The 24,716-nt window shown below is 45.3% G+C and overlaps 1 protein-coding gene across 1 annotated transcript; it reads right to left on the reverse strand.

The window, feature by feature from the left end:
- LOC114845571 (carbohydrate sulfotransferase 15-like) lies at positions 1-24,387 on the reverse strand. The gene is made up of 8 exons (XM_029133722.3): positions 24,148-24,387; positions 9,806-10,376; positions 8,661-9,000; positions 5,964-6,107; positions 3,387-3,543; positions 3,133-3,289; positions 2,035-2,182; positions 1-1,833 (listed from the first exon to the last, which is right to left on the reverse strand). The coding sequence occupies exons 2-8, from the start codon at positions 10,244-10,246 to the stop codon at positions 1,634-1,636; spliced, it is 1,587 nt and encodes a 528-aa protein (XP_028989555.1). The 5' UTR covers positions 10,247-10,376; positions 24,148-24,387; the 3' UTR covers positions 1-1,633.
- Positions 24,388-24,716: the final 329 nt, after the last annotated feature.

The raw sequence follows: 24,716 nt of genomic DNA on the forward strand, positions 1-24,716 counted from the left end.
TTATTGTTTTTTTTTTCTAAGTTATTTTGCTGCAGATGCCACATGTTCCTCGTTCCACGTACTGTAGCTGTGGGGGACGCGGGTTGCTGGCTGTTAAGTTTATGCACATCACAGTATTAAATGCTGCCTACAACAACTGGAGATGTTTTACTGGGGAAAGTAACAGTGAGAACTCCCAGGACCACGTTGCTCTGAATTATGTGTGTCCTTGTGGGAAGTGATGAGGCCAGAGCCCAGATGCCAGAAATCAGCTCTCTACTACCATTATAAATCTGTTCCACATGAACTACTTGACTGATGCCTTCTCGTGTCCAACGCATCAGAGACGCTGCCAGTCTGTCATTTCCCATGACAACACCCTGTGTTTCTGGCACAATAAAGCCAAAGCAGCGGAGTCAGTCACTGTACCCTGATACAGCACAGACTGGGGCAAAAGGCAGTAATGTGATAATATTTTTAAATTCCAAGGAAATTAAAATGGGTTGGGGGATGATATTAGAGCGGAGCCCCATCAGTCAGCCAGATGGACTTGACTCCAAGCTAAATATGCAAATGCCCCGCAGTCACTGCCCCTCTCATTCAGGTTGCATTCATTTCAATAAGGATGATGTGACGTTTTGAGAAAGAGCTCACTTCCTTTTTAAGAAGAGGATTATTCAGTGTGATTGATAATTCTCTTTCTTTCTAAATGAATGTTTTTCTCTGCCGTGTACACAATGTGGTGTGTCCATAATGTGTCCGAAAACAAAACAAAACCATTTGGATGTTGCAGAAACTCCAGAAGTGACACTTTGGGTCTTACTTCTTCAAATCCTTTTTATAGCATTATAAACATTACAAATATGTTAGTTTTGTCTGCCCTCTTGTGTAGAGAAGCGGTACCTTCCAAGATGCTCCTGCTGATGTTATAAAATCAACCTTTTATCAGCTTTGTTTTTGTTAAACATGTTGCCAGATGTAATAACTTCAATGCACTCACAAACACACAAACAGTTCAGTTTAGATTGTAATTGGTAATAATTTGGTGTTTCTGTCAGACTTTTAGCAGAGAGAAAACCCTTATGATGACTTTATTGAAAGTAACTGATTGGATCAACTTCAAACATAAATACTTCATTGTCCTACTTTAAAGTCAGTTACTATCTTGATAACCTACATTCCTGGAGCATATTTATATAAGCAGACTAGATTGATTCCAAATGTATTTTGTTACAGTAACTTATAAATTGCAACTACACGCACTTGCCACTAGATGGCAATGCTGTTTCACTGATCACCTAATCTGAATTGGAAAAGGCGTTAGAGGTTTTTCATATTTCGTTTAATGGATGATCAAACCAAACACGTGACTTGTGTTATTGTGTTTTAATAGCTCACTATTTAATTTGTACAACTGGTGACAAAAACAACAGTCATGACCTGTCAACATTTCCTTCTTTCATTCTCTCACACACACAGAAACACACTCACCAGCGCACACACACACACACACACACACACACACACACACACACACACACTTGTGCTGTTTTCTACTTTTGATTCATATCTGCTTTTATAACTTAAAAAATAATTTAAATAAAAAAGTATTGATCTTCATGGGCACTTTTTTGGACAGGGGCAAATGAGCTGTTCAGGTTCTGGGGTTGTTCTCCCAGAGAAAGGAGTCGTTCCGCAGCACTTTGGCCAGTTTCTCATTAAACGGCATGTAGAAATCCCGCAGGATCTCTTTAGTGATGGGCAGCATGGGTCCCAAGTTTTTGTCAGCTGGTCTCCTGGTGTTTGACGCTGGGCTTCTTGTGATCTCAGATTCTATTTCTTTTGACAGCGGCCCTGTGAAACACACACAAACACTTCTTTCAAATCTCTGCTCTGTGGACCCGATCAGTCTGTGCCACAGGACCAAAGCAATACATTATGCTTTTCCCTTCTTTCTTTTTTTACAGTTGCTGCAGTTGCAAACAGAAACACAAACTAATGCTTTATTTGTATTGTCTTGGGTTAGGGTCGGTTTGAGCGGCTTACTGTACGCACCCAGGTTAAGGAAGTCAAAGACTTTGTGCATTGTATATTTCCTGTTAGATGCGTGGTCTTCCAACCTCAGGACCAGAATCTGTTTTCTGCTGTAGATGGTCAGCCAGTCTATTAGGTATACGATGTACAGGCCAACTTGTAATCTGACCTGAGGACATAAAAAACAGATAATTAAGCTTTATGTACGGTTACGTCTTTAATAAGTGGTTTGGTTCAACCCATTGTTGTTTCCCATTAATATCATTATCTACTTGGTTCCCACGTGTGGAGATGTGTTGTTTGTGCTGTGAGGTTTCATCAGATTCTCTGCAGGTAGTCGAACTGTTGCTGAAATAAATTTAGCATGTTGTCAAATGTGCATATTGGTGCAAACAAGCGCCTTGTTCCAGAGCAATGAATTACTACATGTTCCTAAAAGCCCATTTAGAGCTAACTTCCACACTGTTCCAGCCAAGCCACTGACTCTCCCTTTTGTCAAATCAATTTGATAGAACAGTGAAGGTCACACGTGTTCCCACGCTGTTGTTCATCAGTGGCTTTTGTCCGGTTCCCACTCCGAGCGGTAAAACTTTTATCGTGGAGACGCATAAAGGGAAGAGCAATGTAAGGACAGCTGTAATGCCTTTAACATGGTCTAATAATCCTGAGGAGATACGAGTGGCTGGACACGGCGGCCAGTGGCACAGAGTGAGCGCGCTCTCAGAGGAGCCGCTAAGCTTGGAGCCTGGAGCGGGAGCCAAAAGAGGATGATCTACTGTCTGCCTCTCCCCACAGTGAAGAACGCTGGCTCGGGGCCCTGCACTGGCTAACACTGGCTTGGTTTGAGAGAAAGAATGAGGTTCAGTCCACTAGTAAACACATTTGCCATGAAGAAAGGCTCTAAATGCTGCACCGCTTCCTCATTCAACGGTGTTTCCAGGCCCTTGCTTAAAGCAGCCGCTCTAAGCTTTAGCTTTTTGCTAATGAAGTGTGGCTTTCACTCCATCACACCCATGCACCCCTTTTCTATCCCCTTCCTCCCACCAGCTAAACCCCGCTTCCTAAATGGCCGGGTGCTGCGGGGCCGTGAGACAAAAGCGAGAGGGAGGGTTCACTCACGGGCATGGCATTGTTGACAGTAGTGTTGTACACACAGGAGCGCATTGTGTACTCTGTAAGGCAACCCTCGAATAGCTGCAGCGACTCCGACACTTTCTCATGGAAGTCCTCCGCAGATTTATTGGCAATGCCAAAGTAAAGGTAGTCAGAATAGAGTCTGCAAGACAAAGGAGATGCACAAGAAATAGACTTTAATAGACCTGAACCAAATGCACACGTGTCAGTACTACATATGTATATGTGAGTCATCCCACCTCTCCACTGGATCCCTGAGCATGACGATGAACAGGGCATCAGGCTGCAGGGCGTGGATGAAGTCCTGGATAAGGAACGGAGGCTCCCCTTCGGTGTTGTTGTCATAGAAATACACCCAGGCGTTGTTGTCCCACATGGTGGACGCGCTGGCTTCTCCTGCACAACGCCCACAGACAGCAGCTCAATTAAAAACCCATACAGGCGTCAATTTTCAAGCAGGAACACCATATGCTTCACCCTGTTGATAGGTTCCAGCCTCTTACTGGTTTTGCAGTGTTTGTTTTCACGATTTAAAAAAAAAAAAAAGATCAGCAGATTTTCATGATGAATCAGTTTTTTTACTCTTGATGATGTTGAATGATGATGTTTGTTTCTTTAGATGGAGGCTTGCGAAGTGAAGTGAGGAGAAATCATCTGAACTTTAAAATGTGGTGAGTGTTCCAGGAATTAGTTGAAATGTACTTTTCGTTTTGTATTTGTGGTGATTGTTTTATCTGATTTCTCACTCATAAGCGAACGCAACCAGATAAAACCGTGAAATTGAAAAACAAAAAAATCGTCACTTTAGATAATCTAAAAGTTTGTTTGGGCTTCTTCACATAATTGCCTGTGAATCAAATCTGGAACTAAGTGGCACAGCGTGTTCGCGGCACACATGCAACAAGTCAATAAACATAGGCTCTAAGCTAGAAGCAAGAGTAATTACATCTCCAGCTGTGAGCAAAATTGTGGAGTTACTTCAATCCAGTGACAGTTGTGGCGCTCATAACGAGTCCGCGGCCGGTGTTTCTAAAACCGTTCGAGAGACATGATATCCAGGATCCATTACGCTGTCTGCGCCTTCATTATCCTCTTATCTGTGAAGTGAAGGTGTGATGTGTGTGGGGGGAACACAACATGGGGCTTATCTGCCTCCCGTCCTCTGAGAAATGAATGATAGCTATTACGTGTGATGACAACAGTGAGAGCGGAACAGGTCGGTTCCCAGCGCCGTTATCCCTGAAGCGATACCGTGATCCATGTCCATTAGGAGCCCGGATCCCGTTCCAGGAGGAGAGGCTGCGTTTCACAGTGGCCAGCTGAGGAGAGACACAAGCCCAAACTCCTGGCCACAGGCCTGGCCCTCGCTGGGCTCTCCCAGGGCATGGTGTGAATACTGAGAGGGGCTCTGGCACCCCCCCCCCCCCCCCCCCCCCTCCTTTACCAGGATTATTTACTTAAAGAGGAAAACAAAACAGGCCGGCATGCTAAGCTGCTCTCAATGCGCCGACTCAGTCACACAGTGAAAAGGCTATTGTAAAAAACTCAAAATAGTTATTCTTTGCAGCGGAGCAGTCCTTTCAGATGGTGTTTGGGTGACGGGAAGAGGCAGAGACAGGAGCAGAGGGGCTGGAAGCAGGATATGCAGATAGAGGAAGGGGCTTTCTAAGACTTCTCCACCCCGCTGTGGATATTATTGCTGCCCTGACACATAAAACAATGCCTCCTTTCTACCGCCCGTCAGTGAAGTGGCTAAATGAAGCAGAAGGAAGCCCAGTATTATTAAGCCGTTACGGCGTCTCTTAGGGGCTTATTCGCCGGCTCGCTTAAAAATCACCCTCATTCTCCAGAGCAGGAGTGGCGGCTGCAGCGCAGACCTGCGCCGCAGCCTCCCGACCTGCTGCTGCTGTTATATTGGAGGCAGGATTGACGGTGAAGTTTCACGTCACCCCCGGCCAAACGCCGCTGGCTGCAGCCTGATGAGGACACATGTCCACGGTCCACATACAGTGCAGGTCACGGCGCTGAGTGACTAATCTGATCCAAGCGGGGGGTGGTGTTTGCTGACGATGGGACGCTGTGTGAAAACAGGAAGGCTGAAGAGCGAACCGGAAATGTCTCAATGATCTGATTGTAGGCTGGAAGTAAGTGTCTGTCAGCACCTCTGCGATATTCTCTCTGGTTCCCATTAGTGTGTGTGATTCATAGATCTTCAATCTGAAATGAAAAAAAACTGCAGCTTCGTGTCCAAGAGTTGACATTAATTAGGTTATGATTTCTTGCTTAGGGGAAGAGTTAATATGTGAAATAATATTTAAAAGATGTTTGTGTTAGATTGTTGGAGAGATGAAGGCCAGTGCTCGCTTGTGCAACAGAGATGCACTTTTAGCTTGTTTATTTTGAATCATGGATTTACAGTATATTAAGCTCTGCAGGAGGGTTGTCTGCCTCCACCTGATCGGCTACTGTATGTAATACTGAGAATTCTGAGTTAGAGCTAAACATTAATAGTTACACCATATATTTATTACGTCAGGTCTCGTGATATATAAGAAATATTGTGGGCATTGTTCCGCATCCTCACGTTAATTTTACATCTAAATATTAAGACCCATATTTTTCATAACATATGTGCAAATAATAAATGTCCTGGTGTAAGTTAATTAAATTAAATTATTGATGGCATAATTAAATTCATGAAAAATGTGACTGCTGAAATTTGCCTGAAGTCATCATGAGTCACCAGTGTGACTGGGTGACACAGAGTCCTTACAATAAGTTGTAACCATAGCACAGTTACTGTGGCTCCATTTTACCTATGATGACGTTGGGGTGGATGGGGCTTCCGCTTGCGTTTGCTGTGAGGTTTCCCTGGATTTGGTAAGCAGCTTGATCAAATAAGTCCAGGTAGTCTTCGACTGGATATCGGTCATGGAAGCCCTCGCTGAGGCGAATGATACCTGTTAGAGGAAGGAGACAGGAGTGGTAGAATTAGCTGGACTCATCTCCTCCAGATGTGTTTGTATACCATTCCGTACCAAATCATTAGGATTTCTTTGTTGTCCTGACTGTAGATTGTCCGAATAAAGTTCAAAGTCAGGCCTAAATTCAGCAGAGAATACTCTTCGTAGTGTTTTCACTTAAGGACCAATGGCAGTTTAATGCTTTAAATGCACGACTAGCAAATGTGTTTTCCATCTGAGCTGCTGTGGTGTGCAGTATAATTACAATTTACTAGGCAATTGTGGAGATTCACTGTAAGACTTAAAAGTATCTGTGCAGTATGGGGATAATGAGGCGACTCAGGCATCTGTTACCCACAGCGATGCTTTGGTGGTGTCAGGGTAACACACCCTTCTCTAGTTAGCAGGGAAACATGATTAGAAAACCCTAGTAAACGCTCCCAAGCATGCAGCCTGCATCGTTATTTATACGGAGGTGTGATGGCGCTGCTTGTTTCCGTTACTTTGTGGTTTAAATGAGGCATCACCAAACTTTCAAATAGCCTGCGTTTCTTGATTGTACTGTAGACGGGGGACACATCTGCTTAGAATTCAGCGACTCCCCTAACAAACTTGTCTGGCGTGGATCGCATCCAATCACTTTCTCCGTGCGCCGCCTGAGCGGCGTCTCCAGGGGAATCAGATAAATAAATACGAAACAGGGTTGTTTGAATCGGGGTGTTCTCAAAGGGAAGTTATAAGAGAAAAGCGTTGATTAGCAGCGCGCGCTGTAGCACCAGGCGTTCGAGGGGATGGAGAAAATGAAAGCAAGTGGCGGCGAAGATAAAGAAGAAAATGGGGGTCGGGACAAAAACCTATGTCCTTGGGATACAGCTGTATCTGCTGCGAGAGAAACATCACAAGGCTGCAGAGAACACAAGCATGACCAAGCCAAATTAAGGCAAACAACTCCTCCACTTCCATCAGCTTTTTGAGCTTCAAACATGACTCGAAGTATTGCATGCAGACTGATCAATTCACCAATTAGGTTTTGTGCGTCTCAGAGGGATTATGGGCAGAGTCAACAACTGGATAAACTTCAAAAGGATCACTTTGGCGAGATAGCTAAGCCTCCTTTGATATTTGCAGTGTGAATTTGGATGGATTTTTATCAAATACTGTAGCCAACGCCGTCGGTAGCATCCTCAGGAAGCATTGAGCCAAAAGCCCTGGTGAAATTATTAAAATCATTAAGGGATTTCAGTCTGGGTCCCCGGGCAAAACTGTATTGTATGTATCAGTCATTTCTGCATTCTGCATAAGAATGACTCCCATGCTGAGAAATCACCATGAAAACTGCATCCTCATGCGCTGATGATGGTGCGGCTGCTGTTTCACTGAATTATGAGATAATCTGTCTTTTAACTCGGCATAAAGTCATTGTCTAATTTGCCTCCTGTTACACAATCAGAGTTGACTTTGAATTTGGCAAATCTGTGGCCCGCAGTTCATTTACTGTATTTATTTGTCTGCACAAAGGCACATATGCATTCATTACTGTAACAACACGTGCATGCGATGGCGCCTGCACGTGAAGATGACCGCTGCTGTAGAATCTCATCTACAGACAGATGCCTCATCTCTTTGTTTATATCAAAAATGAAAACTAACTAAAAGAGTGGGAGCCAGAGTTATGGCAGCAAGGTTGTGTGTTTAAGGAGTCAAAAGAATTGAGGCGAAATTAATAATTAAAATTAAAGCCATTTGTTCAACGACAGATAGTGTATTAGAACCTGTGAAATCAAGCAAGACCTAGAAGCTGCATGAAGCGAAATACGTTGCAACATTAGCTAAAGGGACAGGAAACAGGAAACGGCGCACGGGGATGCTGAGTTTCTCAGGTGGTTTCCACCGTAGAGACAGACCAGTGAAGTGCCGTTTAGCCTCGATCTGCTTTATCCTGCACATACTGTATGCTGTAGCGCCGCCGCTGAATGAGCTCAACCAATGCTGTACCGGCAGCGGAAAGTTGCACTGGCAAGAGGCTGATAATGGCGTCAACACACAGGAGGAGGAAAGAGAAAGATTGTTGTAAACAGGCTGTTACAGCTGAACATTAGGCGCCAGCAGCTCTCAGGTAGCGAAGGTACAGCCTGCATTCATCACCACGCACGTCACTCCATGGGACTTATTTACGTCTCTTTTAGTTGTGTTGGCACGGACGTATCTCACATTGACAAAGCGTGAAGGTGTCAGACAGCTGACGTTCAAGTAAAAATCAGAAATCAAGTAATATAGTCATTTACACATTCTAACCGTGTGACAGCAGCGAGGATGCGTGAGTTAAATATGTCCTTATGTAACAGAGGAACCTGCCTTTAAGGACGAGACGCCTTCAATTACTTGCCACTAAGTGCTTTTCTCAAACTCCCTGGAGGACGGCTCTGCCAAAATGATATACTGTAGAGTCCCATTTCACACTTGCTTTGCGATGCTCTTGGGTGCTCATTATTGTGTCTCAAGCCACAGGCTCAGACCGCTGCAGACGACACCGAGGCTTTCTGTACTCACCGAACCGCTTGCGGGTCCACCAGTGTGGCTCCTTGAAAGTGGTGAACCTGACGTCCGGGTGCAGCCTCAGTCTGTCATACAGGTCCGTGGTGCCGCACTTCGGCTGGCCGATGATGTAGAAGTAAGGAAGGCACCGCATGCGGTAGAGTTTCCCGTCACGGTGAAACAAGTGTCCCTGAAAAGTGTTCCTCAAGTGTTGGAACACAACCCGGAAGCGCCTGGAGTAGCGTGCATACAAGTTTGTCCTGTACGGGTCTGAGGTTGTATTCCCAGTGTATTCCTCATACCAGCAGGGGTTCCTCATGCCAGGCAGAAATGTGTGAGGGATAACAGAAAACATCTGTAAGAGCAAAAAAACAAGACCATCACCATTGTTCCCAGATGTGTAAAAACTCCCTCCCCAGTTTGTCATTATTACTACAGCTGCATGATGGAAGATCAATACAACGTGTATTATTTTACAGCCCACCTTTTTTCACAGATTTAGATAAACTTCACTCAGTGAATGTGAGAAAAAGCTACTTTAGGGACAATTAATGGCAAATCCATCCACAGGGATATTGATTGTCCCGCGGCCGTACTCTCCTATTCATTAACTTGTTCAATAGGAAATGAGTTATGTTGCAAATAACCCTGGTGCGAGCCGTTATCGTTAGGATTAACAATTAATTGAACCGTGCTCCGAGGTGAGACGGACATCGAGAGGCAGCCACGGGCCGTATTTTTGAGGACGGGGTGACTTTGAGCTTTAAATCCCTGTTGACAAAATTAGGTAGAGACACGTGCAATTACCTGGTGCGACAGAGAGAATTAAAGAAGGTTTCACAGAGGAGTTTTATCTTTTCTGAATGAAATTAGGAAGCATAGATGTACTGATCCGGCGGAGACAGCATGCGGGTCTGAATACTGATTTAAATAACCTTTTCACTTAGCATTTAATTACCCTTCAAGACACAGCTGAAATTGTCAATTAAAATTAAGATCAATATCATTTTGGCCCATGTTTGATTTATGATTAAATTATAGAGATAATATTTACACGTACAGGTATTCATTATGGCAAATGATCTGATTATAAATCCAATTTAATAAAATTTGCATCCTTAAGATCTCCTAAATGAGAATAAAAGACTGATGCTACTCACATGCGGTTCACTGTTAACCAGCGCCTTGAGCTCTGGAAGCTGCCGGCTGCTGCCAAACTCCACCCTGGATGTGATTGACTTCACCACCAGCTTGATGTGTGTGTAATCCTTGACAGAGGACAGGTTGAAGGCAAAAGGCCCCGGGCTTACCAGGCTGCTGAAGTGGTAGGGAGACGGGGTGAGGAGCAGGCCTTTCTTGTCTCCTGTCAGAATGTATGACGCCATGATGAGAAACGTGACGGCCAGGCCGAAGAGGAAGCTGTAGAGACGGAGTCTGCGGAAGCAGCCCAGCGCGCTCCGGCGCTTGGGCGCCTCCCGCTTGACCTCGAGCACCGCGAACAGGTTGACGGGTGCGTTGTCCACCTGGAGGAGCAGCGGCCGTTTGCGGTAGTCGTCCATGGCCGTGCCCAGCAGGCTGTATTTGTAGTCCATCTGTGTCATGGTCCCAGCTCAGACGCACGGAGATGTTGCGAAGCAGGGAGCCTCCGCACAGGAAGTGTGGGGATCGGGCCGGCAGTTGGTTTCCATGATGGGTTGTTGAGAACAGCCCACTTCATCCACTGACAGCTTCCTGGAAAAGGGAAATGCAATGCAACATGAGCTCAGCTGATACTGACTCACAGTCTGGGCTAATGCAGCAATTCCCCTAGTTTCAAGAAATGCCTTTTCGTGTCTCCGCATTACAACTAATCAGAAGTGATGTCATATTTTCCAGATTTCACCATTGTATTGCAATTCTGTGACAAAGAATAGACAGATGATCACATCCTATTCTGACACGGCATCCCCCAAGGCCACGTTCTGGTTTTCTATTTATGTTTCAGTATGTCATCACACCCCTTCGTCCCTTAGGCTCCATTACACAAACAGAGGCAGAATTAGACGTGTCCTCCACCTCCATCATGAAAGCATCAGCTGGATTTAATGTAATCCTCTACCACATGCTCCTGCAACATGTTCTGAAACTCTAAAACACAGACTTACTCATGTTGTGGTGTTAAACACATTTTACCGACTTCTTCTTTTTACTTACTCCTTTAGTCAGACAGCCCAGCATCACCCAACTTCAAACACTCCCCTCCCGTCCTCACCCCCCCAAGATCCTCCCTGTGCATCAAAGTGACCACAATATGGAGTGAGCGATAAGGTCGGTAGATGCACTCAGCCTGGAAACTAGAATGCTGCATGTCAGACTCTCCTAGGAGAGACATAAATATACGAGATATGCATTTTGGACCAGAGAACGGATTATGTTATCAGAAAATAGCATTTCTAACTGTGAAGTCACATGACAGTTACCCTCAGATAAGAACATGTGAGGGGTGAACGAGATCTTGGGCGATAGCGCTCCTGTAGCGGCAACGTTGTTTTATCCCTGGGGCTTGGAGCTGAGTGAACATGATGAATAGAGCGGCATGACAAAAATTCACAGAGCAAAAGGTCGAGGACGTTCGCATGTTCTCACACTTTAAACTGCATAAACCACCATGTTGATGTATTGCACGTGCGGCCCAGGAAACATAATGCAAAGGCGCCATCGCTCCGCCTCACGGCTGCATCATCGTTCGTGGCACAGCTGATATGAGGACGACCGGCGAGCTCGTACCTCCAATGCTCAAGCAATGTCATTTACCCCCAGCTGGGCCCTCCCCTCACCCCCCAGCAGCAGCCTCTCCAGGAGACAGGTGGTGAAATAACAAGCTCGTCTGTGGGAAAACTGATTTCCAGCCCTCAAGAAGTCTTCAGTGAGCCTTAAAGATGATGGCTGGATTCATTCCAAGAAGCGGAACCACATTTAGATGTTATTAATTGTCACTGTTAGCCAAAAACCAACCTGCCTTTTGAAGAAGGATTATTTTAACACTTGCCAAAAACTATTTAAAAATTATGATGGCTGCTTCAATTAAGGTGCCCACACGTTGCAGATGGTGAGTCGGTGCTTCTCCTGCACAAAGTGAGAACAGTCTGCAATGATTTTTTTTTTTAACAATTACAAACTTTCCAAAATGTTTAAAGGCCAAGAGAAAAATGCTTTTACCAGAAATGCAATTACTGCAGTTCAAATGTTAGGTTTCATCTCAGGGATAAATGGTTGACTGCGTAATCAAAGTGCTAGAAGAATGACATTTCCAGCAAAGGAAACTCGCTGTTTGCTATTGATGACTTAAAGCTCATCTGTAGTCGCCATTAGCGCTTATTGACTGTCTGCGTCCTTCATCAAGTCTGAAGTCAACTGGGTGCTTGTGCTCAAGGCCATTTAAGATAGACTTGGGGATGAGTAGGGTATGAAGGTTAAAGATGAGGAGTGTGAAATGAAAGGGGTGGAAGGACTGTCATCGTCATCGTCTCCGGGGAGGATGTCACCCTCGCATCCAGATCAATCGGCGAACTGCAGCAGTGGGCGGCCGGCAGAATGACAGATCTGCTGCATTCAGAAAGCGAGTGCATTGCTCATGTCCATCAAACGTAATGAAATAATAACTTGAACACAACTGTGAACACCAGATCGCATCATCCACTAGATTCTAGTTTGCAAACTTTCATTGTATAGTAATAATTGCTTATACTAAAGGCAATAATCCCTCACTTAAGCATTCTGTGAGACAAAACTGATTCGTTTCACTGGAAGAGCTCAGACACATCAACCACACCGATAACTCAGACTCATAATGATTGTAATTAACTTCAAAGACACTGGCATCAGTGGTAATGGCCCGCATGCTGTGCTGATGGCTCCCTCCCCGTGTGCTGCAAATGGAATTGCCACTGCCTTAATAAGTTATCAGAGTGAGACCTCCCCGCGCTGCCTCCCTGTCATCCACCGACAGTTCAGCGAAACAGGCGATCAGACACATTTGTTTAAGGCCCTTCCTCTGCTCCCGTCCATCTCGCCTCTGTAAAACCCACCGCTCGCTCACTCCAGCAGGTAATTGCTGTACTCTTGTGTACGCGTTCTCCTGTGCCTGAGAAATCGTTTTTGTCTGTTTATCGCTGTCGGTGTAGGACGATTACTTGTGTGAAAAGCCAGCGTATGGATGGATAAGCTGTCATTTGTGTACTTCGTGAAAGCAACGGCTGAAATCGATGAAGCCTTTTACTGTATTAAATCAAATTTCAAACTTGCGTTATTACAGAAACCATTGTGTTGCTGTAATTGTGCAATACAAATAGCCAAGTGGTGCCATGAAAATACTAGATGACATAGACATGTTTGATTTGTTTAATTTCATTTATACATTATTATTCCAACAGAATATTCCAATATTGTCCATGATCTGTGGTCACCTTTTTTTTTATAATATATGTTCCCGAACAACAGAAATGACAAAACTGCTTCACAGCCCTTAAATCACTCATCATTCCTTCAGTGGATGGTCATTGTACCTGGCTGCAGAAGCAGTCTGTGCAGCGGAGAACACAATGTCCTACTTCCTCATCTCTCTGGTATTTTAAATAGAGGAAATTAATTGCGCAGCCCGCTGATGGGCCTCCGAAAAAAATGGCCCTTTTGTTTTGATTCAAAGCAAAGCTCTCTCTCTCGCTCCCTCTCTCTCTCTCTCTCTCTCTCTCTCTCTCTCTCTCTCTCTCTCTCTCTCTCTCTCTCGCTACACAGAACTCATTGCACCACATCACGGAAATTGTACAATATCTTTGTTATCGTCAAAGACCTCTATGTGTTAATGTCTTCATCTTCAGCTTCTGGAGGGTTTTCTTTTTTCTACTTTTAACCCGTTTACAGAAATCTGAAGCTCTTTGCAGGAATCTGCCGGAGAACAAGACATGACATCTTTGTAAATGTCAGAACATCCTTTATTATTCAGGCTGTTTACATTGCATGGCAGCTTAAGGTTATCTGCAGGAGATTAGGAGGAAGTTTATGTTGGAGCTCTGGAGGCAGTGCAACGGTGTCTGAGGGTTTCCACAGAAGTGACTTGATAAAGGCAAAATTGTCAGATTGTCGGCCTTCACAACCACAGAACCAGAGGATAGCGCTCTGGTTTGAGTCGAGGTATGAAGGAATATAAAACATGGGGACAAAGTGAAAGAGTGGACTGAAAACCCTGCGATAAAGAGACTTTGGAGGCCTTGAGAATAGAAAAGCACATTTTGTCCTTAGAGTCCTTGTATGCAGCTGCCCAAGAGAACACTCCACCTACTCTCAGACTGATTTCAGCCATCCGCTGTCACACTGAAGCGTTTATCATACAAGTATAAGCCCATCCTCAAAGCGCTCCAGCCGCTTCCCCCCTAAGAAAATGTATAGATTCTCCAACGCTAATAAGCTGAGAAATGAGGAATCGGGTGAACCGTTGAGGTCTGTGTTCAGAAAGGCAGACTGTCAGAACCGCTGCAGCCTCTTTCTCCACACAAATGACTGATAAGCAGAGTCTGAAAGCAAAGAGTAGCTGAAGGGCTGTAAACAGCACGCTTGCTGTAGCTTCGTTTCTGAGAATCCATCTGCTTCCTCACTACAATGACCCCTCCAATATTGCCAAGATTTGGGAAGTGGGTTTTGGTTAAAGTCCACTAAAAACACAGGAAGCGCCGCTGGAGGTCAAGAGCGTGACGGAGCCAGTCGGGAGGAAGAACAAAGGGCGGTGTCATCACTGTGTCAGCTGGAGAAAAATGCTTTTCCACCAGGCCACTCGCGGTAATTAAAGTTCAGCGTGAGGCCGCAGCGGAGTGGGACAATCATGAGGCTCACCCTGACATTGACATGACATCCAAGCAGCGGCTTGATTGGTTGAGGTTCGGTGAAAAATAGCAGCCGTTGACACCGATGCTGCCTCCTCCAGTATCAAGGCTGTTTAATTTAAAGAAGCTGGAGCCCTGTTTAGAAACTGTGTATGAGTTCGTTGAGTTAACCTCAAACTTAATGAAGCTTAATTCATATCACACTGTTAGATGTCAGTGTCGCATTTAGCTCTATTGTACAGTACTGTATGTGATCATGTTACCAGGTTACTGTACAAGCAGTGTGTGACTTCTCTTTGAGAAAAACCTGGTAATTGAGAGCTCATTGTCTGTATCAGTCACCCACTTTGCCCTTTACTGCATTATTTCTGGCAGCTCACCACGTTTCACCATTTGAATGCTTTTAATGCGCGGCAGCAGCCAAAGCAAATGTGTAGATTCCATTAGAAGTAACTTAATATAGAGTGAGGAGAATAGAGTGATGCTGGTACTGTATGAAGATTATTCATCATAGCCTGTAAGTGTTTTGTGTCTGTGACTCTGACTACATCTCAACCAGTTACGTGTAGGCACCGCTGACCCCCCCCCCCATCAATGTGGACAATCTAACTAAATAATATCAATTTACTAAAACAATTTAACTTATTTAACCGTCAAAGTCAATGCTTAAAATAATGACAATTTAAGAATCTGAACTGTAGAGGATGCATTGAAAACATGAAATCAATTGGAAAAAGAATTATTGGTGGGAGGAAATGAAGTGAGAAGCAAAGCAAGGAACTGAAGCGTGAAATTAATCCTTAGCCTCATGGTACAAAGGCAACATCTGGAAATTGGATTGCACCGGTCTACATGTCTACAAGCTCTAGGATAATAGACCAAGCAGGAGCCCTATGACCTATCAAATGTGTCACGTTCTCTTCTTATGCCCCCAGGGACCGAAGCAGCGTCCAATCATGTAAATCACGACCGTGCAACACAAGCAAGACGGAGAGGATCAGCGCTCACGCGCCTCAGAGTGGATTCATTGGTCACATCACCCCTGGGACAAAGCATCCATCACGTGCCCCCGGATCACACGCTGCCGACCAGGAGGGGCATCTAATCTCCAGGAAGTGGGGCGGCGGGCGCCGCAGGAGAGCCGGTGACCCGGCCGTGACCCGACCGGGGAGCCACCGGGTTAGATTATCAACCAGGGCGCTGGTGAGGCCCGTGGCCTCTGCCCCGGCTTCATGACCGCTGCTCAGCCGGGAGCTTATGCACGTGAGCTCAGCACTTTCTTCCACCTTACCTTTTATTCATTGCTTTAATTTTAGTGGCAGCCTCGCACACAGAGAGGGCTCTTCCTTAGGTAGATGAGTGCTTATGATGGTGTCATTAAAAAGTGCACAAGAAGAATAATTTCCCCGAAAAAAAAAAAAGCATTGTGGTACAATGAAGCTGTAAGCGGTGCTGACAATGATCATTTAGCAGATGAGACAAAAGGTGAAAGTTCCGGTGTAATTCGTTGGATGGCGGCAGACTTTGCCAGGCATTATGAATAAACAGGGGTAATTTTATCTGAAGAGCTGCATCTGCAACACAATAAACGATCAAGGAATCCTTGTGTGAATTAAAACGAAGCCTCAAATTTGAGGGGTGTATGCAAAACAGCACTATTCGCACAGGAGCTTCCAATGAATAATTTATCAGGCTGAACTTGGATGTGATGCATCTGTAACTTATTATCTAACTTTAGAATAACTATACCCCAATGAACTCAAATAATTCTGGAGACGTCCTTGTGTGCATTTCCATATCTCTCCCACTGCTGCTGGAGATTTTCCTTTGCTTCCTTCTCCTGTTGCGGCGCAGCGAGCAGTTGTCTTTCAGTTTCTCCATTTTATCTTTTTGTCTGGCATTTTGTGTCACTGTCGCACAATGTTGTCGTTTCATGTTGATTCACATTCTTTTAAAATATTTATGCGTCCTGCTGACAGATGTCGGGATGTAGGTTGAAATAAAAGACGAGGCAAAGAACGAGTTTCAGCGCGCTGACTGACAGGGGAAGTTATTGTAAGAAAGTCGTGGGGGGGGGGCATAGTGACCGAGAAGTCGTGAAATATCACTTAGACGCGTGGATGCTCGGTGCCGAGTAGGTGGATGTTTTTGTGATTTTTTTTTTTTTTTTTTAAAAAGATGTGCCAATTGGTTTCCCGTCCCCTTGAGGTCCATCTCGCTCGCTTTAAATTGCCAGTAATGTGGGTGGCAACTGCAGCCTGTTACTTTCATATCGAGCACAAACACAGAGCCTCTAGAAGGTAGATAAAAACCAGGCCTCCTACAAACACCACAGCTTGAAATGCAAAGTAACAGCCTCGCGTCATCTTGTAATACGTTAAGAATAAGACAGACGTTTCGTTTGTTCCACACTCCAACAACATCTGCTCCCGCTCCTCTTCCTGCTCCTTATGAGACCTGACAGGCAGCCTCTCCGCATGTAGACCAAAGTTCAATCCACTGTTAATCTTAGTTTTTGACAAGATGCACAGAGACCTGGGGCAGAAGCACTTGGTAATTAATCCAATGGGAATGTTTAGGGTTTCCAGTGGAATGCATCCGAACCCCCAGAGCTGCACGAACGGCTCAGATCCAAATTAGGTTGCTTAAAATGTAGACGAGAGCTGGAACACTTTGGACCTTAAATACATATTTACATTTAGACAATGACGTCTGGGACATTTTTCATTCACGTTGTTGCTCTTTGACTTTTTGAGGACATCTGTAAACATGAATTGTTGAACCTGACAAAACTAAATCTGCAAATTACTAATTGCAGACTTAATATTTCTATTATATTATTACTATGTTGTAAAAGCATTTCTTTATCCAAAAGTAATGGATAATGGTAATGGACTGGAATAACTGAGATTTTACAGTTAAATGCTCTTGACTCCTCACGTGAGTTTCTTTTTAGATGTAAACATGAGCACAGACTTGTATCATCCATAATTTGTGATTCGGTTAACAACAGCCATGTTAATAATCTTGTGTTTATTTTATGCCAAGATTTTGGCCAGAGAGCGCTGAAGGTTCTCAGAGGCTGCAGTTTTGGGAGTAAAAGTAAAATCGTGCTTGTACTGTACAGTAATTTGTTGTTCTCAGCAGACAGATAAGGATGATAATGGTTCCCTGTTGTCGTATGATGAGTCACACATTCATCTGCCTAAACGCTAACTACAGTGTAAAAGCCAGCCAAGTCATTAAAGCCTATACATCCTCACCTGTGCCGGCCGCGGAGCCGCACTGCAGGCTGTGCTGCTTCAGAGCTGCCTTTCGTGGCTTCTCATAGAGGCCTATGCTAATCCTCGTGCAGTCCCGTTTCACACCTAGTTAACAGTCAGCCTCGTTTCGAACTTTGCTAAGCCTCCTGCCAGATAAGGATATGTGCACGGATCCAGTGTTAGCCTATGACTGCCAAAAAAAGAAAAAAAAAGAAAAAGAATGTGTGAATTAACAAAACGCAGGCTATTACGGAGCCAGTTGACTCGCTGCTCCCCCGCTGGGAGAGGGCCCCATGCAAACAGTTTTAGGGAAGCTACTCGGGGGCATCCCAGCGGATCCATAATATTAACTTGGTCTGTGAATTTTCAACTTATAAGATGCTGCACTTTATCGCCTCCCTGCTACATTATACATGTGATTCACAATAATGAAGCCCAGCATGAATTCTCCGGGCTCAGGACAGGCAGGTTAATTGTTCAAATAAAGGGTGAGCGCGAGAGGGTCTCCTGTTAATATGCAGGATTAATTGCATAGTATCTTAGTTTTTAAGGTTGTCTGTGTGCTCCACCTCTCTTACAAAGGGATCACTCGCATTTTAATTGGAGTGTGGAGTTTAGCATTATTTACAATGTGCTTCCTGTTCAGCCTCCGTTCGGAAGCAGATTAAAAGTAAAAATGTTTAATCACAGCTCTACCTGTTTGGCCTCGTTGTGATGAATGTGGGGAAGGGTGGAGGCGCACTTACTACAACAACACATCCATCTTGCCAAGTGTAAAAGTTCCTGTGGTTCAGCTAAGGTTGGTGCCGGCAGCGCATGCCTGCACAGCCGTAAAGACAAAAGTCCAAATGAACCTGAGATTAATCTCACAACGACAGTCGTACAAATTCCTGACCCGTGACCCGAAGTCCCACTGTCTGGAAAAAAAAGCAGGCAGCCCTACAGGTGCATCTGCTGGACATGCCAGGCATGAGCAGGGTTTTTTGTTGTTTTTGTCCACCCATCCGAGCGCCGGCCAGGTTTAAATGAAGCCTGGGACTTATAATCACAGGCTTAACTGCACATTCCGTTGCATTCCTCGGAAGATGTAGTAAACAGAAACTGAACCTGTCGGTGGTTCGGTGATGATACAGGAAAGCGGTCAGCCTTGTGAAATGACCAAAAACAATCTCGACAATCCCGGTCGCACAAACACCGTGGACTGAAGAGATATTGAAAGGTTTCTCGGGTTGCTCATTTAAAAGGAGTAGCCAGAGGTGATTGGAAAATGAACACATTGCTCGGTCCCCAAAGGTCCGTGCAGAGGCCCATTAGAGTGACATCTGGAAGACAGAACCCGCTCCCACACACACACAAATACACAACCACTAATAATGGGTCTTTCTGCTAGCCTACAGATTCCATGGCAACACATGACAGCAACCATGACTTGGTGGTAGGGTAAATATAGATTTTAAGATTCATGTTTATGTGTAAAAACAGAATCTGCAATATATTCCAAAAACACACAATGACCAAATACTCATTAGCTTCCATGGTTGCATTGCATCAAACTAAATGTTTACAAAAATTAAAAATAAAATCTAGACTCAGGATCCCCTTAGACCAATTACTTATTTACTATTTTCATCCCAGCATGTTGCCTGATTCCTATGACCTACTAACAAACAAATTGCCTCCTGGGAGGAACACGGTCATGGCTAAAAGAAACTGACAGCCTGTTGGTAGTCGATGGGGCCGTATGCTCAACCGTCTATTCTCCTGACTGGCGTCCCTGAGTGTGGGTTTTTACGCAGCAGGAAACATGCCTGGGAAGTTCAAAGAAATCCAGTTCAGATGAAATTCACTTTAAACTAGGAACTGTCAACGTCTGACCCCGTGGGCCATCAATCAGAGAAAGCGTCTGGCATATAGGCAGCATTAAAGCATGCAGAATTAGCTATTACCAGTACATTCATTGTATCTCTAAGCGGATTTATGGATGCTAATTGGCAATGGACCTCAGATATAATGGAAATCCCTGGAAAGACTCAGTACTATTAATCAGGAATTACTGTATGCATATCAATTGTGTTTCACCTCGCGCATCTCCTGACATCACATCGCTCTCGCTGCTCCCTTTGAAGCTTTAAGCACTAAGTAAAGCAATGAGAACAGTGATGCATTTAGTAAACAGGCGTATTTACATAATTGTAAACATAATTTTCTCCGCATGAGTAATATTGTCGTCGCACCGCACAGCTCCATCAGTCAAGCTGTAGGGCAGAGAAGAGGGCTGCTCTCCTTCAGTGTGGCACAACTGGCTACAGATGGTGAGGGGAATAAACGCCATTTTATTTTCCCATGCCTCATTAATATAAGCAATGACCCCCAAGCTTGGCAGCGGCACGCAGCAACACTGGGACACCAGATTTACCGCCGCACTCGGCGTCCAGAGTCCCAGCGCGATGGCCAGATTACATGAAGTCTCTTTGCACAGCGTCCTACAGATACATAAATTACACATGTGTGTGAAAAGGCACGAGAGGCCTCCCCTGTGCCGTGTGCTCGAGGTGATCTTGGTCAAGAGGAGGTTTCCCGTCCTCTCTCTTGAAGTTCTTTTCTAAGCGCTTCATGCCTGCCGAGCATCACCAGCTCTTCTTCACAGATGAACACACATGAGCCATGACACACTTCGGCAAACCTTAGCCGTCAAGATCTCCCCTCTAATTGAAGCAGGGCCGGCCAGACTCGCACCTGATTGTCATCCCACTGTCTGAAGTACCTGACTCCAACCCCCACTTCAAATGAATTAATAATCTCACAGCTTCACGTGCTTTTACAAACACATCTGTGTAGGATTGAATACATTTTCTTATTTTCTTATTAATTCTTTTTAAGAGTAGAGGTTTTACAAACTGATAAGGCAACAAAGCGTGCAGGATCCTCCTCTGCTTCAGCTTGTTTATTAGAGCTAATAACATTGAAGAATGACAGGCACTCAGCAGATAAAGCAGATTAATGTCTATCTGCATGTTTGCTTAATCTCTGGGAGCTCATCAGTCACATTGACAAATAGCCCTAAGAGCGCTGCTTCACAGAAACATCATTGTCTACGGTGGTTGCTCCTCCGCAGCCACACACTTCCTGCCTGGTGAGACACGGCATCATCAATCCATCACTGGCCTCTACACGGGCCATTATTCTCCAAGTCCAACTCTTTGAGAGTCTGTCGAGAATCTGTACCATTCACCAACCATTCGCATTTACACCTGCAGGAAATTTTAGCTACAGTATCGCTGTAGTGCTAAGATAGGTATTTTAGGAGACGATGCAACCTCCTGTTTGATGTTGTAGCCATAAAAAGGATAACTCTTCATGCTGTGATGTATTACTGTTGCCTGTGAGGTCAAGGGTCCGTATGGACAGCCTGTGTGCCCTGTACCCTACAGGGGATCTGTGGAGCTGCACACAGCGGCCCCTAATACACACACTTGACGCTAGGTTTCCCGCAGCAGTGACTGAAATAAAAGACCCCTGAAAGAGAGGTCAAATGGTTCATTTGAGAAACACTGCTGCTTTAGGCTCCCAGGCTGAAAAAGGAGCCGCGTCCCAGCGAAGGGAGAGGGGAAGGAAAAAAAAGTTGTCAGAATTATCAGAGCAAGGCCAGAAAATGTGAGTCGCTGGGAAAATGAAGGAATGCAGGCCAAGGGACGGGATCGGACAACAGTTTGTGGGTTCTTCAGAACTTGAAGCAGTGCTGTGTTCTGTTCACAGTGTCCCAGACAAAAGCGTGTTGTCACAAAGGACGAATTAAGGAAATGTTGGCCGCAAGGAAGCTAGCAGCAAACCAGGTCATGCAGTGAAGCATTTACCATTGCTTTGTTTTCTAGTTAATTGTGATAAATTGTACCACAGGCAGGAAGTTGAAAGAATATGACTCTAGCTCCAGTCAGCACGTTCCCTAGGATTTAGGGGAGGCAATAAAGCAGCATTGTCTCTTTGGAAAATAAAATAAACATTCACGCCACATGAAAGTCAGAGAATAAACGCTGTAAAAGTAAGAAGAAACCTCCGAGACATGAAACAAAGGGCCTGTTTTAGGTTCCAAACATGGATCCTGTTTAAATGTTCATGTCTGAGCTTATGTTTTATCACTGAATCTGTAAGTTCACCAGTTCCCCAACGTTCACAATGAAGCCGTTCCAAAAAGGATCATTTTAAATTCGATTCTCCAAGACTCTCTTGACTCCCGTTCTTCTGGGAACCAATCAAAGATTTCAATAACAAAGACATCTCCTCTTTGTCTGCAGTGCATTGATTCAGAGCAGCTGAGTCTCTAATGAAACCCGAGATGTAGAACGTATAGTACAGGCTGCACCACCTGCTGTGATCACACGTACATGTAATCAAAGTCTCTGAAAGGTGTGTTAAAAATAGGCTTTATTCATATTTGTGTCTCTTTGTTTCCCTTTTATTGTTGCACAAAAACCTGCTGCACGTGGTTTTTTGATGCCTTGCAATGAGTTGTGTTTATGTACCTTTAAATGCACACATCAGCCCAACACAAAGACCTGAGTTACAGAAGCATCTAAATCAAGAACGAGCAGCCAGAAATATTACAGGCCAACTTATCTCGGACGGAGCCATTCATCAAAGCGCTGCGCTGCAAATCTGCGGCGGCGGAGATGAAACGAGCCCAAACACAGCGGAGCGGCCGCGCCGGGCCACGCGCGCTACGCCCAGTCACGCCGCTTAAATCACTCTAATCATCCGTCCCACTCGCGGCATAATAAGACAGTGCAAAAGAAGCCATTAATGTAGAGCAGGCATTCCAGACAATTGCACGAAACGCCCTCAAACAGGAAACAGAGGTGGAGCTTTACAACGAATTCCCAGAGCCCATTAAACTGGATAGGAACGACAGAGCTAAAGCTTCAGCTGAAAGCTGCAGCTGCTGAAGGACAACTTGTGGACCATCTTCTCTTGGCTTAATCCCAGGGAAATTGCTTCCCTGCTGGTCTTCCTCCTTCTGTTCCTTCGAACAGAGAATCCCCGGCACATTCGCGACGCCCCCGTCTCCGCGTCCCACACAGACTCCGTGTCAACTCGCAAACAGGGAGCTGCACGCTGTGTGTCAGTGCATTAAGAGCTCTAATTATTATTTTCATTGTCACTTCTTTTTGATTGATTATTTTAATTTATGAGATGTCATAAAAGAGAAAACCTACCATCTCTCACTTTCTGTTAAAACCCCCTGTTTTAATGTGCTGGCAAACAGCTACCATGTGTTTAATTGAAATCTGAAGCACACTAATTAAACCCCCTTATGTTGCTCTGCACATTAACTTATTCAGCTTGAAAGTAAAGAGAGAGGGGGGGGGGGTTAACGTGATGTGATGCACCCCGAGGGCATGTCTCAACCATTAACCAAAACTTAGCGGCCCTCCCATGAATCCGAGCCGCGAAGGCGTCTTGAGATGCATTTAAATGCAGCTCAGCCTCGAGAAAAGCTCCGATGCGCAGGCCGTTATGAGCCCAGGAGTCACTTAAGGACGCTGCAGTGTGAACTGTGGGGAATTTAATTAGCAGGCCCTTTGATGACTCCCCCAACACCGGCTTCACGAGCGCCAATGGCGTGAAGAGCAGCGACGGTGTGCGCGCAGCCAGGATTTTCCATGGAATAGAACGGCCCGTCAGCGGTTGGACAAAGAGAGGAGCTCCATCCGTCCTCCGCAGGCGTCCCCTGCTCCCATTGGTCAGCAGGAAATCCTTTTGTTTTGGTCTCACGCTTGAAGAGCCTCGGCGCGTCTCGCCAATAGACGCCAAACATTTATTTTTTTTTTTTTTTTGCACATTCACAGCGAGATTGCGCCAAATTACGCGGCTTCGCGTCGTTGTGAGCGACGGCGCGTCTTCGCCATCTGACGAGCGAATGCTTCGATTTCGCCGATACTGACTAATCACAATCGGCCCCGGTGTTCCTGCACGACGAGCAAGTGCAGCTGTTTGCTGGTGCCCGCGCAGACAGCGGCTCCTTCTCCCACTTTAAACAGAGGGAAACTGAGTCAGCTGTTGAGTTGGGATTAGAATACATAGTGAGCCATTCATTCTGTACGGTCAGCGGGCGCCCCTGCGCTCAAAGGAGCCCGTTATATTGGCGATGTCTCCGGTTTTACACGCACGCACGCACGCGCCCACCGCCAAATCACCCAAAAAACTTTTCCATCTCTGCACAGACTCGCACCGCAGACAGTGAGACACAGTCATGCAGCCTGCGAAGCGCACGCGCGCCAACTTCGGCGACGCTCGCGGACGACGCCGGCAGTTTGCGACTGAAATTGAAAATCGGCACCAATCGACGGCGCACAGCGACGAACAACGCGGAGGATGTGTGAATCCTACCATGAGGTTTCGGAGCCTCGGAGCCGGTGGCGCTCACACGAGCACGCGGATCACACAACTTCTCTTCTCCGGCTCGTAGATTTCCATTTCGATCGCCGGTCACGCGTTTAATGGCGCTTGTAAGTCCGCGCAATAGTCAATATTTGCGCTCCGCTTGCGGGTCCACGTGAACAAGTTGGAGACAGCGCTGTGACAGCGTCACTTCTCTGCTGCTTCTTTCTGAGGCTGAAAGAGAAACGATATGAGCAGTGGGAGTCAGCCTCTCTCTCTCTCCCCCTCTCTCTCTCTCTGAGTGAGAAGGGTGAGGGGTGAAGGGCAGCAAAAAAGCTTAGAGAGGATCAATAATTCTATTACATCCATGCAAACAGGAATTTCATATTATTATATGTTTAAAGGATCAGTTCATAATAATAGAGTATATTCTATAGTTTCTTTTCATATACATTCATAAACCCCTCCTTACAGCAGAGATCAGTGGAAGATTGAAAAGAACCAGCGGTCGTCCATCCCATGAGAGAGATGTGTTGCTGCCTTATCAGTAGAATGAATTAGGAATGCAAACATTTCGC

This window comes from Betta splendens, chromosome 19, assembly GCF_900634795.4.
Source record: "Betta splendens chromosome 19, fBetSpl5.4, whole genome shotgun sequence".
NCBI lineage: Eukaryota > Metazoa > Chordata > Actinopteri > Anabantiformes > Osphronemidae > Betta > Betta splendens.

Bases quoted from the DNA above. Each gene is read 5' to 3' on its own strand.
- LOC114845571 (XM_029133722.3), bottom strand. From the start codon at position 10,246: ATGACACAGATGGACTACAAATACAGCCTGCTGGGCACGGCCATGGAC. The intron at 3,544-5,963 runs GTAAAATGGAGC...GGCGTTGTGCAG, and splicing joins CCACCCCAACGTCATCATAG to GAGAAGCCAGCGCGTCCACC. The intron at 2,183-3,132 runs GTGAGTGAACCC...TTATGTCCTCAG, and splicing joins CTGTCAACAATGCCATGCCC to GTCAGATTACAAGTTGGCCT.